Raw genomic sequence first — 12191 nt, 5'->3', positions numbered from 1 at the left:
CACACGCAGGCAGCCTCCAGTCTGGAGTCTCCAGTCCCTGACTTTGAGTCCGTCTCTGATCATGCATCATAATCAGCGGCACATACTACCTACACTGTGCGAAATGGGCGCTCAGTTAACACCTTTCAGCATTTATAAGCTGAAATAGTTGCGCTCTATGATTTCTTACTTTGCCAAAGCGATTTCAAGCTGTGCACAGCCGCTGCTGCCGCTGCTGACGTCGCTTAGCCTGCAGGCAGAAGCGTTGCAAGCTGCCGTCGTTGCTGACGTTCCTGACGACGCGACGCGACGCGTCGCTGCTAGCGTCTGCGCAGGCGCACGCTGCGATCGCGATTACCACGCAAAAGAAGTCGAGATGCCACGGCAGAGAGCCTGGTGCAGACCCCAAGCGGATTACACCGAACAGCGTAAGCACTTTGCTATCCACAAAGGTTTTCCAAACATGAAAGTCTGATCGATAGTTGCTTCAATTTATCGATTGTCGCTGTTTGTATGTAATTTATCGATATTAGATAACACTAATCGATTATTATACTATATTTGCATAGTTTACTCATTTACATACCCAAAAGTCAAATGCATCTGGCAATCGATAGGCGTTAGTATTATCGATAACTTGAGCTTTTACACATAATTCAACAATCAAATATATTTATGCTTGTATTTGCGTGCCCTAAGAGCTAAGACGCTATGCCACTCGGCCAGACCTCGCATACCTTTGATCGAGTGTATCAAAGCCACAAGCATAAAGTGCAGTTTGGACGTTTGCAACGTTTGCATCGTTTCCATTTTGGCTCACGTTTGCATCTTGGCCACGTTTCGCATCAAGTTCAAGGCGTTTGAACTCTTGACATTTGGCAACAGCGGCAGCAGCCGCAACAGCTTCACTGTTGGCCCGTAAATGTAACAACTCGATTAGCGCGAAAAATTCGGGCCCCGAGGGCCGCAAAAAGCTGGCTAACTGGAGCGTTAGGGTTTAGTGTGAGTATTTGGCAGCAGCACAAGTTACTGAGGCCTAACATTAACTGGGCCTCATTCGGTTGCCACGCTTCTCTCGCTCCCTCTTGATCGCAGTCCCTCTACCTCTAATTGGTCTGCCTGTGCGGCAAACTGAGTTTTAACTGCATATTGACTGCTGGTGCTGCTGCTGCTGCGCTGTTCCGTGTGCCATTTACCGTTGTGATGCGCTTATGGCCAACCGAACAGGACGAGCCTGAGGACGAGCCGGAGCACGCGAGTCATCATCACGATGACTCTGAGCTCTACAAAAATGCACATCCGCAAAAATGGTTTGCTTTTGTTGTTGCTGTAAGCGTGGCTGATTGCAGCACTTGGCACAATAACAGGCTTACATTGGAAACCAACAAAGTTGAAGTTGGTCCACTCTTCAGTTACGAGTCCACAGCTAACAGCCAAACAAAACAAATACTCCAGCACACATGCCCACACACTCGTAGTAGTAGTACGTAGTATATTCAAAATCAGAAAAAACAACAGGAATAGAGAGAAAACAGGCCTCTCAATTGCCTCGGGGCAATGCGCAGCACGCAGCTCTGGGAAATAACAAAAATCCTTTATGCATTCGCATTTGACCGCTATGTGGAGTAGGACTGTTCAAGAGATTGACATGAAAATGGCCAAATGGAAAATGGAAAATAGAAAATGGAATACGGAAAATGGCAAATGCAACGCGTGCTGCTCGCCATTGTGTACCTGGGCGCCAGGTTAGTGATATGGCTGCGCCAGCAACAACTCGGTTTTATTTTTTTTATTTTTGCATAAAGAGTGTTCCTAAAATACAGTTTTAGAACAGAATTTGAAAGGCTAAAATTTGCTTCTATTACACTTATAAAATCTATCCATATGCTATATATTTATATTAATATCCTTATTCATCTCAATATTTTCCTTGCTTAGTCTCCTCATCTTCTCTCTTCTATATTCTTTTTCTGGCTTCTCTCTCTTCCCTCACTTTTCATTTTGCACTCTTTTCTTTTCCTCCTTTTTCATCTCTCTTCCATCTTCTCTGTTCTCTCTTTCTGCTCTCTTTCCTCGCCTCTTTTCTCTCTTCTCTCTTCAGTTATCGCTCTTTTCTCTACTATTCTGTAATTATTTCTTCTCTTCTTCTCTATACTCTTTTCTCTCCCTTTTTCTTGACTCTTCACTTTTCCCTCTTTACTCATTACTCTTTACTCGTTATTCTTTACACTTTACGCTCTACTCTTTACTCTTCACTCTTGACTCTTCACTCTTCATTCTTCACTCTTTACTATCCATTCTTCATCTATTCCGTCTTCTCGGTAATATTATATTATTTTATCTTCTAGTCTCTTTCCTTCTCCTTTCTTCTCTTCCCTTCTCTTGTATCTCTTATATCAGTAGGCTTATCCTCAATTTGATATGCAAATTACGTAGCTCAATCACATTTCCCCTGCCCCGCACAGCCAAACGCATTTGTTATCATTTGTGTCCAGCTACACGCCATGGCATGCAGCTACCGTTGCCCCACCCCTTGATATACGATTTGAAGCGAGCGCAGCAAAAATTGTCGCAGCAGCAAATCTGACCAAATATGTACCGAAAAAGCAGAAAATACAGGTAGCCACAGTGCAGCCACCTACGCGCAACGTTAATTGACCTGGCCTAGAAGTCGCGCAACCACTTTATCAAGTGCAGAGCGGGGAGAGGGAGGGAGAGAGACAGAGGAAGAGGAAGGGGAACGGCAAGAGGGAAACTGCCTCTAACAGAATTGCAGCCAGGTTAGTTGCTGTCGTGGTCTAATTTTACGAACGTGGCCAATCAGTGACGTCTTGAGTCTCCATAACAAGAAATAGTGCACTGCAAAGGCATGGCCAGCTAGCAGTTACTGTGGAGCTGAGAATGCCTGCTGCATGTTGCATGCCACAGCTGTGCAAGTATATACCCGATTAAGTATGTCTGCCAGGGCATCAAAACCCATTTGCAAATTAACTTGGGGCTAGACGCAGTTGCAGGCAGCAACTAAATTGTATTTAGACTTCGCTTTACTGGAAGCTGTCGAGCTGCCTGCCTTGGCCTCAGTGAATTAAATCACGTACTAGATTAAAAATTGCGCATGAAATTAATAAAACGAGCCGTTTCAACGGGGCGGAGCAGGGCAGAGAGGGCGGGCAGCCAACCGGTTGTAAAACCCTTTGATATATATCAGAGCTCAGCTTAAGCGCTGCAGCGAGCAGCAGCCTTTGTCACTTCATAAATTGTGCGTTGTAAATCGAAACCCGCATGTAAAATGTAAAATAAAAGCCCAAAAAAAAGAAACACGCAACAAAAATTCCAAAACAAAATGCGAAAAATTTATGGATTTGTCAGCGGGCTTCAAGCTGCGCGCGTTTCAATAAAAATCAATCAGCGAAATTTATAGAGCACTGTCGACAGCTGTTTAACACTCAGGCCAGCGAGTCTGGAGACAGCGACCAGAACCATAAACCAAAAGACCCGACCCCCGCCCCTTTGTTAGCCATGTCAATGCGTAGGTGTTATGTAATGCATTCAAAGCGCCAAGAAACAAAAGCCGCAGCAACCGCTGCACAGCAGGCGCACCACAGCTACAGCTGAGTCAGGCCAAAAATATCCGCCCACCTCTACCCGCCCCACCCACTCTTCACACCTTGCCAAAAGCCACTTAGCCCATGACTGAGGCCTAGGTGGAGCTCCGCAACTGACAACCGACTTTTATATATCGCACATGCTTGCCCGACTCTGAATGCTACCTATATATATATGTATATAGCTATAGCGCACTATATATTGATTTATCATATTTTGCCAGCGCGCGCTGCTATTGACAGGCTGTGATAAAAAGTTAAAGTCGTGCAGTTATTGTTAAATTTTATGGAAATATCTGCAGAAGGCGTTGCTGTTTGCCTTACCGCTGCTCAGATACCCTTTCAATTGCTTAATTGATGTTAGCTTTGACAGGTGTAAGATATGTGAGCGTGATGTATGAGAAAAAGATACGGAGAGGGCAGAGAGACGCCTTGATGTAGGAGTTTGAAATTCAATTCTTTACATATAATTAGACGAACAAAGGTGTTTAATCACATCTCTTTAAGAGCGATCTTCAATTACATATGAAAGGCCAAACACTTCCCGAAGAACTAACAGCCAACAGCAATATCGACTGCAGAGTACAGAGACTGCAACGAAGGTTGCGACTCGCAGCTGATTGTCACGTGTGAATCATTAAATGGTGACCAGCCCAGCCGCCCACTCGTTAAAGTCACGATAACTGCAGTCACAATAGAGCAAGCCGAATTGCATTTAAGTATTAATAACGTTTTGTTTCCGAGCTTAAACAATAAAATTTGTCAAATTGCCACCGCAGTTGAGTGGAGACAATTGCTGGCAATTTAATGCGAATGGCAAATTGCATTTCGAATTGCCGAATGGGTGTGCCGCGGTGGCAGATCAATTATGCATTACCCTAACAATGGATATCATGATTATCAAATGCGACAAGCGAACTTTGTCAAACTCAGCAAAAAATCCACCTCGCAAGCCGGCCTAAGTGGCTGTAATTAATTTATATACCCTGTGGTCATATGTACGAAAAGGGTATTTAGGGTTCGGCTATGCAATCCTTTCCTTTAGCGAAATATATTCACGTTAATTGCCAGTTGCGTGGCAAGTAGAAGAGCAATTGAATATCCGTTATCGCACTCACCTGATTGGGCCACAAAAATCTATTTAAGTGTGTAGCGAGACGTGGCTCGACCCTCTGACACTTACACAATTTAACCCAAAAAGCGAACGTATAATAAAAACATTCCACAAGCCAATTCAATATTTCCGCTACTGCATAAACGAGCAAAGAACAGAAAGGCAAATTGAAACCGTTTTTCTGGACCTTTTCTCGCCTTCAGACTTTGGGCCACAACAAGCACGCGTGCCAAAGCATCCTCCATTTAATTTTAGAAAATTATCCATCTCAACTGGCTGGGTTAGTTGCGACGGATCTCATCTCAAATGCACATGAATTGACCGAGCGACTTCATGCCCGGAATTCGTTATCAACTGCCTTGATGGTCAGCGTGCCCCACACAAATTGTCTAGAATCGTCGATATCATCTAATATGCAACTGCAATTGACCGACTATTAATTAGGCCAAAGGCAAAGCCCAAAGCAAATGATGAAACTTCTTTTTGTAGAGTATCCAAGTTAGTTTTTGTTTTGATATGGGCAGAGCTCCTTTTCGGGGCTTGTAATTAAACATGGCACTCGCATGCAAATAGTTTTCGCCACCCAAAAGTTGACCCACTTTAGATTAGACTAGATTGAAGTTTAGCTTGTCTGGGTCCTCGACTGTGTCTCGGGCCTGCTTGTCACTCCAAGCAATTTGCATATCAGACATGTGTGTGTGCCTGTGTGTGTGTATTGTTAGCTGGGAGAGTCTTGCGATAGGCTTGGAGCTGCATTTTTCGTCTGGCCAGTGCTCAGTTGCCGAATGACTGCTCATTGTCATTTCGCCTGGCCATATTTTGGCCCGACTTTATTGTAGGCCAGCAGCTGGCAGCCGCCAGGGACTGGCTCAGATCTGGCGCACACGCCTCTCCTGCCCAACTTGCATTCAGGCCCAAATGTCAACATCAGCCAGCTCCATTGATGGCCAGCGCGTTGCTACGCATAATGTTTCGCTACTCTACAGAATGCAGAATAGACCGAAGCTTGGCAGAACGTTATCTATAGCTGCAACGAAATCATATAATAATCTGATAATTTATATGCGACAAAGTTGAATTTAAGAATTTTATGCTTGGGAGTGGTAGGAAATATTATTCGAAACTTAGCTAAATTTATATTAAACGTCTTTAATTAATTATTAAATTTAAAACTTTATCATTGTATTATGTCTATGGCAAACTTCAATTATTTCAGTAAAATCTTAGATGTTTGCAGCGCATTTGCTTTTCGTGGCAGCCACAAGCTCAACTGAAAACCACTTGGCGCTGATTTTGTTGCTGTGGTTGTCAACGGTGTTTTTTGGCAACGGACAGCAAACTGCATCATTGTCACTGTTGCCAGCTTTGACACATAATTCTCGGGTTACATAAATCGCATAACTGTGTCATGTCTCAGACGCGCTGCGAGCCCAAAAACTGACCCAGCAGCAGTGCACGCAACATTCCAGCTGCAATTTAAGGTGCAGATGCAGATGCGGATACACATGAAGTTAAACTTGCAGATACTCATTCTGCGTAACACACTTTCCCAGCCAGGGAGAGAGAGAGAGACAGCAGCAGAGAGAAAGAGAGAGAGGGGGAGAAAGAGAAGTTCAAGCATTGTCGCATTTAGTTTTGAAGTCAAGTATTGCGCACTGAGCATCTTTAGAATTGGCTTTTATTATGCTAATTTTATATTCCCATTGTTCCAATGCACGCATATCACTTTATTATGAGCCCTTGAGGCAGTGGCCAGTGGGCGCTTGGGGCAGGAGCAGCGCATTTGCATGGCGGCTGCCATTTTTGGTCAGCCAAGTCCTCAGACTCGAATGTATGCAAATTTTTTTCGGTTTTCTGCTTTGCTGCTACTCAACTCGAGCAGTAAGTCAAATCACAACAGCTTTGAGTTTCCTTTGTGCTGTCAGCGACGAGGCAATCATCAATAAACCGGCCAGCAGCAGCAAATGTAGCAGCTCCACATGCCTCCATAGGCCTCCACAGATAGCTCCACTTCTCCCAACAAACAATGTTGAAATCCAGCCTAAAAACAAAAAAAACCATTAGCACAATATCCAATGACAACAACAGAAACAAGCAAGAGGAGTTAACATTAGCTGAGCTAAATAAAAACAATGAAAACGAAGATACACTACAGGAGGATGTTCAAGGGGTAGAGAATGTTGAGCAATTCTACATAAAATAAATTTTGAACATTGTTAAAATATGGATATTTAATTATTAAAATATTTTAAATTTCACATATCCAAGAAGTAAAACGAAATAAATGAAAAAAAATAAATTAAAGAAATAATATAATATAATATATTTTTTTGTGAAGTTAATTTTTTCAAAAATAAAACTTTAATATTCACATATCTAGGAAGTGAAACAAAATAAATAAAAATATAATTAAATGAAGAAATATAACAATATATTTTTTTGTGTAGCTAATTCTTTCAAAAATACAATTTTAATATTCACATATCTAAGAAGTGAAAGGAAATAAAGAAAAAATAATTAAATGAAAAGAATATTAAGAGATATATTTTTTTGATTAGTGTTATTTTCATATTAATATTATTATTTATATAAAATACATATTATTTATAAACATAAAATGAAAAATTAAATTTGAAGCAAAAACAATTAACTAATTAAATAACATTTAATATTAAAATATATTATATTTACTAGCATGCAAGATTTCACTTAAAGATTTTACGATTATATGTAGATATTACTCATTCTGTTGGATTGTCTCAATGGCATGCATGGTGTCATTAGTAGTATCGTAAATTTCTGCAAAAAGGATAAACTGAGTGACCTTGTCGAGTGATGAGCCCAATGAAAAATGAAACAATGTTTACTCTTTGTCGTCCTTATTTCACATACGTGGATAGATTGCAGCTCATTCAAGCCAACTTGCAGCTCAAGACTACACCTTCTGGACAGCAGGGGAATCCCCAAACAATAAAAGATAAGAAAAAAATTTTGATTTATATATAGTCTCACAAATCCTAACTAGCTAAGAGACAGAAAGCAGAGTCGTAAGATAGTAAGTTGCATCAAATAAATAATACAGAATAAATAATACAAAAAACTTAAATTAAATAGACAAACCTGAATCTGAATCTGATAAATATTTTTAAAACTATATACCTTTATCTATAATATATATATATATATATTATATATATATATATATATATATATATATATATATATATATATATATATATATATATATATATATATATATATATATATCTTGATGTTACAAACCGCATGGAATTTTCAATATGCCCGCTGAATATTGCAGTTAACTGCACAAGTTTACATACTTTGCGGCAATTGAACATTTGTTTTCATTCAGCGCCAAGTTGCATTGAAAAGCGTACCGAAAAAGTGATTGATGTCGTTGCAGTCGAGCGCCAATAAATTATCAAAAAGAAAAAGAAACAAAAAAAAAAAAACAAACGCCAAAATATAAGGGGAAACAGTTGTGAGCTGACCAGATGCTCGAGTGGTCGAGTTAATGATTTGGCAATAATATAACATTTGTGCACAGAGCCTGGTTCAATACATTTAAGTGGCAAGCGGAAAATTGGGCGGCAAATTCCAAGCGTTGCACGCCGCGTATGAGTAATGCGCGCTAACAATAACAAATCAATTAAAAATAACAGAAAAAAAATGGGAAAACATGTTGAACGCCCACCAGGGCCAGAGCATTAAGCCCAAACTTTTCATTGGAGAGTTTGGCAGGCAGGGAATAACACGATTTACGGGGCGACAATTGTCTCGCTGGCTGCCTGTCTGTCGCTTGACTGTCCCTGTAGCTGGCGAAAGGTGCGCCTGCGCATTTTTCACAGGCAACACGAACTGTTGTTAGAGCTGGTTGCATGTGGCAGCCGTTGCTGCAGTTGCAGCAGTTGTTGTTGTTGTTGCCGTTGTCGTTGCCGTTACTTTCTCGGCCCCGTTTGCCACATCCGCCTCAGTCGGCTGTCAGCTTGCCCAAATTGCGTATTCGCTGGGACAAAGGTGCACCAAGAGGCACAACACTTTGCTGATTCGCTGCCAGGTTGCATTGCTTTTATCTATGTATGTGCATCTTAATTGTCAGCTGCTCTGTAAGTGTGTATGTGTGTGTGTTAGTGGGTAACTGGGCATGTTTGTGGCACAATTGAGGACCCAGTTGCCAGTTGCCAGCCGAGATGGTACAGGAGGCAGCACAGTTAACCACAATTTAGTTGTGGCTTAGTTCATGAGCTGTCATTAATCGAGACAGCTAGCAATGATTTAGTGCTTAGATATGCCCTCCAGTCAATTACAGATCAATGCAACTGTGCAAATACTTTTTTCCTCAACAAATTTTCGAGTTTCGTTTCGGTTACACCCTGGGAACGGGGTTAACTTCGAAAGAAACTCTGCTCCCATTGGAGCACATGTATAATATCATCGGCATTTATTGCAATTGGACTCTGAGTTTATAGCTGCTTATATATAACTAATGGATCGTCACATGTTAGCAGGACTTTAAAATCAAATATATTTAGCCCTAGTAGAGCTCTAGCATATCCCTTTTAATTTTTCTGTAGCAGCCAGATAAAGGCGAAGCGAAACTCAAACATTATTTTGTATTATTCATCAGGAGGATGAGCATAGCTATGTCTGTTATGTCTAGTTATGTCTGTGTCTCGGTCTCTCTCTCTACCGCTCTATATTCCGCCCTATCTTTCCTTCGACTTATCCATCGCTCAGTCTCTATCTTTCTTCATCTTTCTCTCCGTTTTACTCTCGGCATCGCTCTGTTGATCTTTCCCTCTTCATGTCAACCTATTCATCTCTCTCCCGCCATCTTTTTTTCCGCAACTCACTCTCTTTATTTCTCTGTCTCCATCTCTGTCGCTATCTCTATTTCTCAATCTCTCTTTCCACTTCACTCTCCATCCATCTCTATCGTGTCTCTCCATCTCTCTTTATCTACATCTCTCACTCTTTACATCTATCGCTTTATCCATTGCTCTATCTCTCTCTGTCTCTCTCTCCATCTCTCCCTCTCCATCTCTGTCTCTCTCCACCTCTGTCCCTCTCCATCTCTCTCTCTCTCTTCACCTCTCTCTCTCTCTCTTCACCTCTCTCTCTCTCTCCATCTCTCTCTCTCTTCACCTCTCTCTCTCTCTCTCTCCATCTCTCTCTCTCTCTCTCTCTCTCTCTCTTGATCTCTTTTTCCCTCTCTCTCTCCCTCTCTCTCCCTCTCTCTCTCTCTCTCTCTTTACCTCGCATTATCTCTCTATCACCCCTTTCTCTCATTCTCCATCAGTCTCTCTCTCTCTTAATGGAGAACATTTTCGATAACTTTTAATTTGTCAGTTGCAAGCATAATTTCAAGCATAATTTCAAAGATTTAGGTATAGTTAAATATTGTACATTTAGCAAATATATAATTTGAAGTTTAATTAATTGTAAAGTTAAAGCGTCGCATAGGCGGACGAATGGTCGGAGAACTGTTCTGGCTTATTTTGACAGTGGTTGGGGGCACCATTGGGATTGTTGTTGAGGGTTTGTTGTTGTTGCTGTTGTTGATGATGTTGTCCGTATTGATCTTGTCGGTGTTGTTGCTGAAGACGGAGTTAGCGTTGGCCTCGGCTGGAGGTGGCAGCAGGGCTGTATTGTGCAGCTTGAAGCCATAAATGCTGCAAAGGAATATGCTTTGAATATATAACGGCTTGGCGAGCTGAGAAGACGGGGACTGACCGTGGCGTATACTGCTCCTTGGGGGGATCCGGCAAGAGATGCGGCATCTGCATAAAGAACATATGCGGAAAGCTGCTGCCAAACATAGCGCCATCGAGGAGCGCGCAACGCGGGTGCGGCTGATAGACGTCCCTGCAGCGCGGACAGTAGACCTTCACATGCGACTCGCCAATGCGATCGGATAGGCCGACAGGCAACACCAGCTGCCCGTTGCAGTAGATGCGCGGACACATTCCGAAATCGCCACTCTGATATTTGAGGCACATGTCTTCGATGCCTCGCGTGCTCAGTATGTAGCGTGCGTGGATCAGGCCATATAGTTGGGCCGTCAACTCGGGGTCCGCGTCCATTGGATTGAAGCCATATTCCGTGTCGAACTCCAAGTCGAGTATGGCATCCAGGGTCTGATGGAAGCTGGGCACCAACAGCTCGAGGCCAGTCAAGTTGAATCTGTCCTCAATATATTCCTGCGGCACGCGGCAAAGAAACGTGTTTACCTGCAGATTAACAAACCAACCTATCCAGGTGCCATCCGGCATAACAATGTGACTGCTGCATACGTACACACAGATGCGTATATAGATATATATGTATTTCCGTACACACACATACATATATATTTATATACAAACACGTGTATATATGACAGATCTATTAGTTAGCAATATATAAATAATTTCTGTGGCACTCACTTGTGTGACATATTTGTTTGTTTTGATTATCTTTAGCCTGTTTGACGAATTTCTAAATATCTCTAGCGGTTGAGTTGAAATGTGAAAATATTAGTGTATGCACTTAAACCTGACATTGACAACCGACTGATAAGTGCGTCGCTCTCTTACAGTTAGCTGGCTTACTTTGTTTTCAGCTTGATAGCTTTTAAGAAGGGCTTTTCGTGTTAGCCAACACTGTTTTGGAGTGTGCACAACTGCATATAAATACTATTGCTTTCTTTAAAGTCTGTTTCAATTGTCTCTTTCGGTAGGAGTTTCTGCATTAAGCAACACTGTTAGTAGATAAAGCATTTATAAGCAACACTGAAACTAGCATGAACTAGCAGTAATTCGCTTTAAAAGTTCTTTTTAACACTCTCTACTGACATAAGCCAACACTATTCATCTTTAGAACCTGCCTTGTGGAAGTGTATTTAACAGACAGAAGAATCTATGGCAGACCCCACATAGTTTATATATTCTTGATCGGTTGATGAGCTGAGTCTATTTATTTATTATGAATAAAAATCGTTCTCCCAGTCGGGCAGTGCTCACAGAGAGCTTTCATATAAACACTAAGAATTGAATTAAATTTTATTAATAATTTCGATTAGCTAAGCGATGGAAAAATCTTATTTTCGCTTGTAACAGACAAATGAAGGCAAATGGGCGTCAGCTACGTCGATCTAACCTCATCCACCTGTTTGTTAGTAAGATGCATACCTTAACACATATAATAATATATTTTAAAATAATAAGCCACAAATAAAATGTATTTATTTTTGCATTTGCATCAAGCACAGAGAGTTGCATTCTGTTGCTTCAACAAGATAAAAGTTACATGCTTTTCGCATAGCTTTCAAGATACTTGATTCCAGTTAAAAAGCTTTGCCCTAAAGTAGAGGCTTCCATATGCCGCCCAAATAATTAATAATATTGCTGAGCAGAATGTTGGTAACAGCTATGGCCTTAATTAGGACAGTGCCAGAGACAAAGACCAAAAGCCGCATATGGCATTTCGCACTG

The 12191-nt window shown here is 41.5% G+C and overlaps 1 protein-coding gene across 2 annotated transcripts; it reads right to left on the bottom strand.

Moving 5' to 3' along the window:
* Positions 1-10112: 10112 nt before the first annotated feature.
* On the bottom strand, positions 10113-11281 carry LOC111593821 (suppressor-of-stellate-like protein). 2 transcript variants are annotated; one of them, XM_023306865.2, is made up of 3 exons: positions 11145-11281; positions 10453-11004; positions 10113-10391 (listed from the first exon to the last, which is right to left on the bottom strand). In XM_023306865.2, exons 1-3 carry the CDS (start codon positions 11153-11155, stop codon positions 10151-10153), a joined length of 804 nt encoding a protein of 267 aa, XP_023162633.2. In that variant the 5' UTR covers positions 11156-11281; the 3' UTR covers positions 10113-10150. The 2 variants fall into 2 exon arrangements, with proteins under 2 accessions (XP_023162633.2, XP_023162625.2); XM_023306857.2 differs by lacking the exon at positions 11145-11281 and having other exon boundaries at positions 10114-10391; positions 10453-11068.
* Between the last annotated feature and the right edge of the window lie 910 nt (positions 11282-12191).

The sequence above is a fragment of the Drosophila hydei genome, unplaced genomic scaffold (assembly GCF_003285905.1).
Source record: "Drosophila hydei strain 15085-1641.00,03,60 unplaced genomic scaffold, DhydRS2 tig00000060-arrow-pilon, whole genome shotgun sequence".
In the NCBI taxonomy this organism is placed as follows: domain Eukaryota; kingdom Metazoa; phylum Arthropoda; class Insecta; order Diptera; family Drosophilidae; genus Drosophila; species Drosophila hydei.
The sequence above is the reverse complement of the archived record's forward strand: the minus strand, read 5'-3'. Positions and strand labels throughout refer to the sequence as shown.

Coding starts and splice junctions, on each gene's coding strand:
- LOC111593821 (XM_023306857.2), bottom strand. CDS start 11,066: ATGTATGTGTGTGTACGGAAATACATATATATCTATATACGCATCTGT. Junction 10,392..10,452: donor AAGGAGCAGTATACGCCACG/GTCAGTCCCCGT, acceptor ATTCCTTTGCAG/CATTTATGGCTTCAAGCTGC.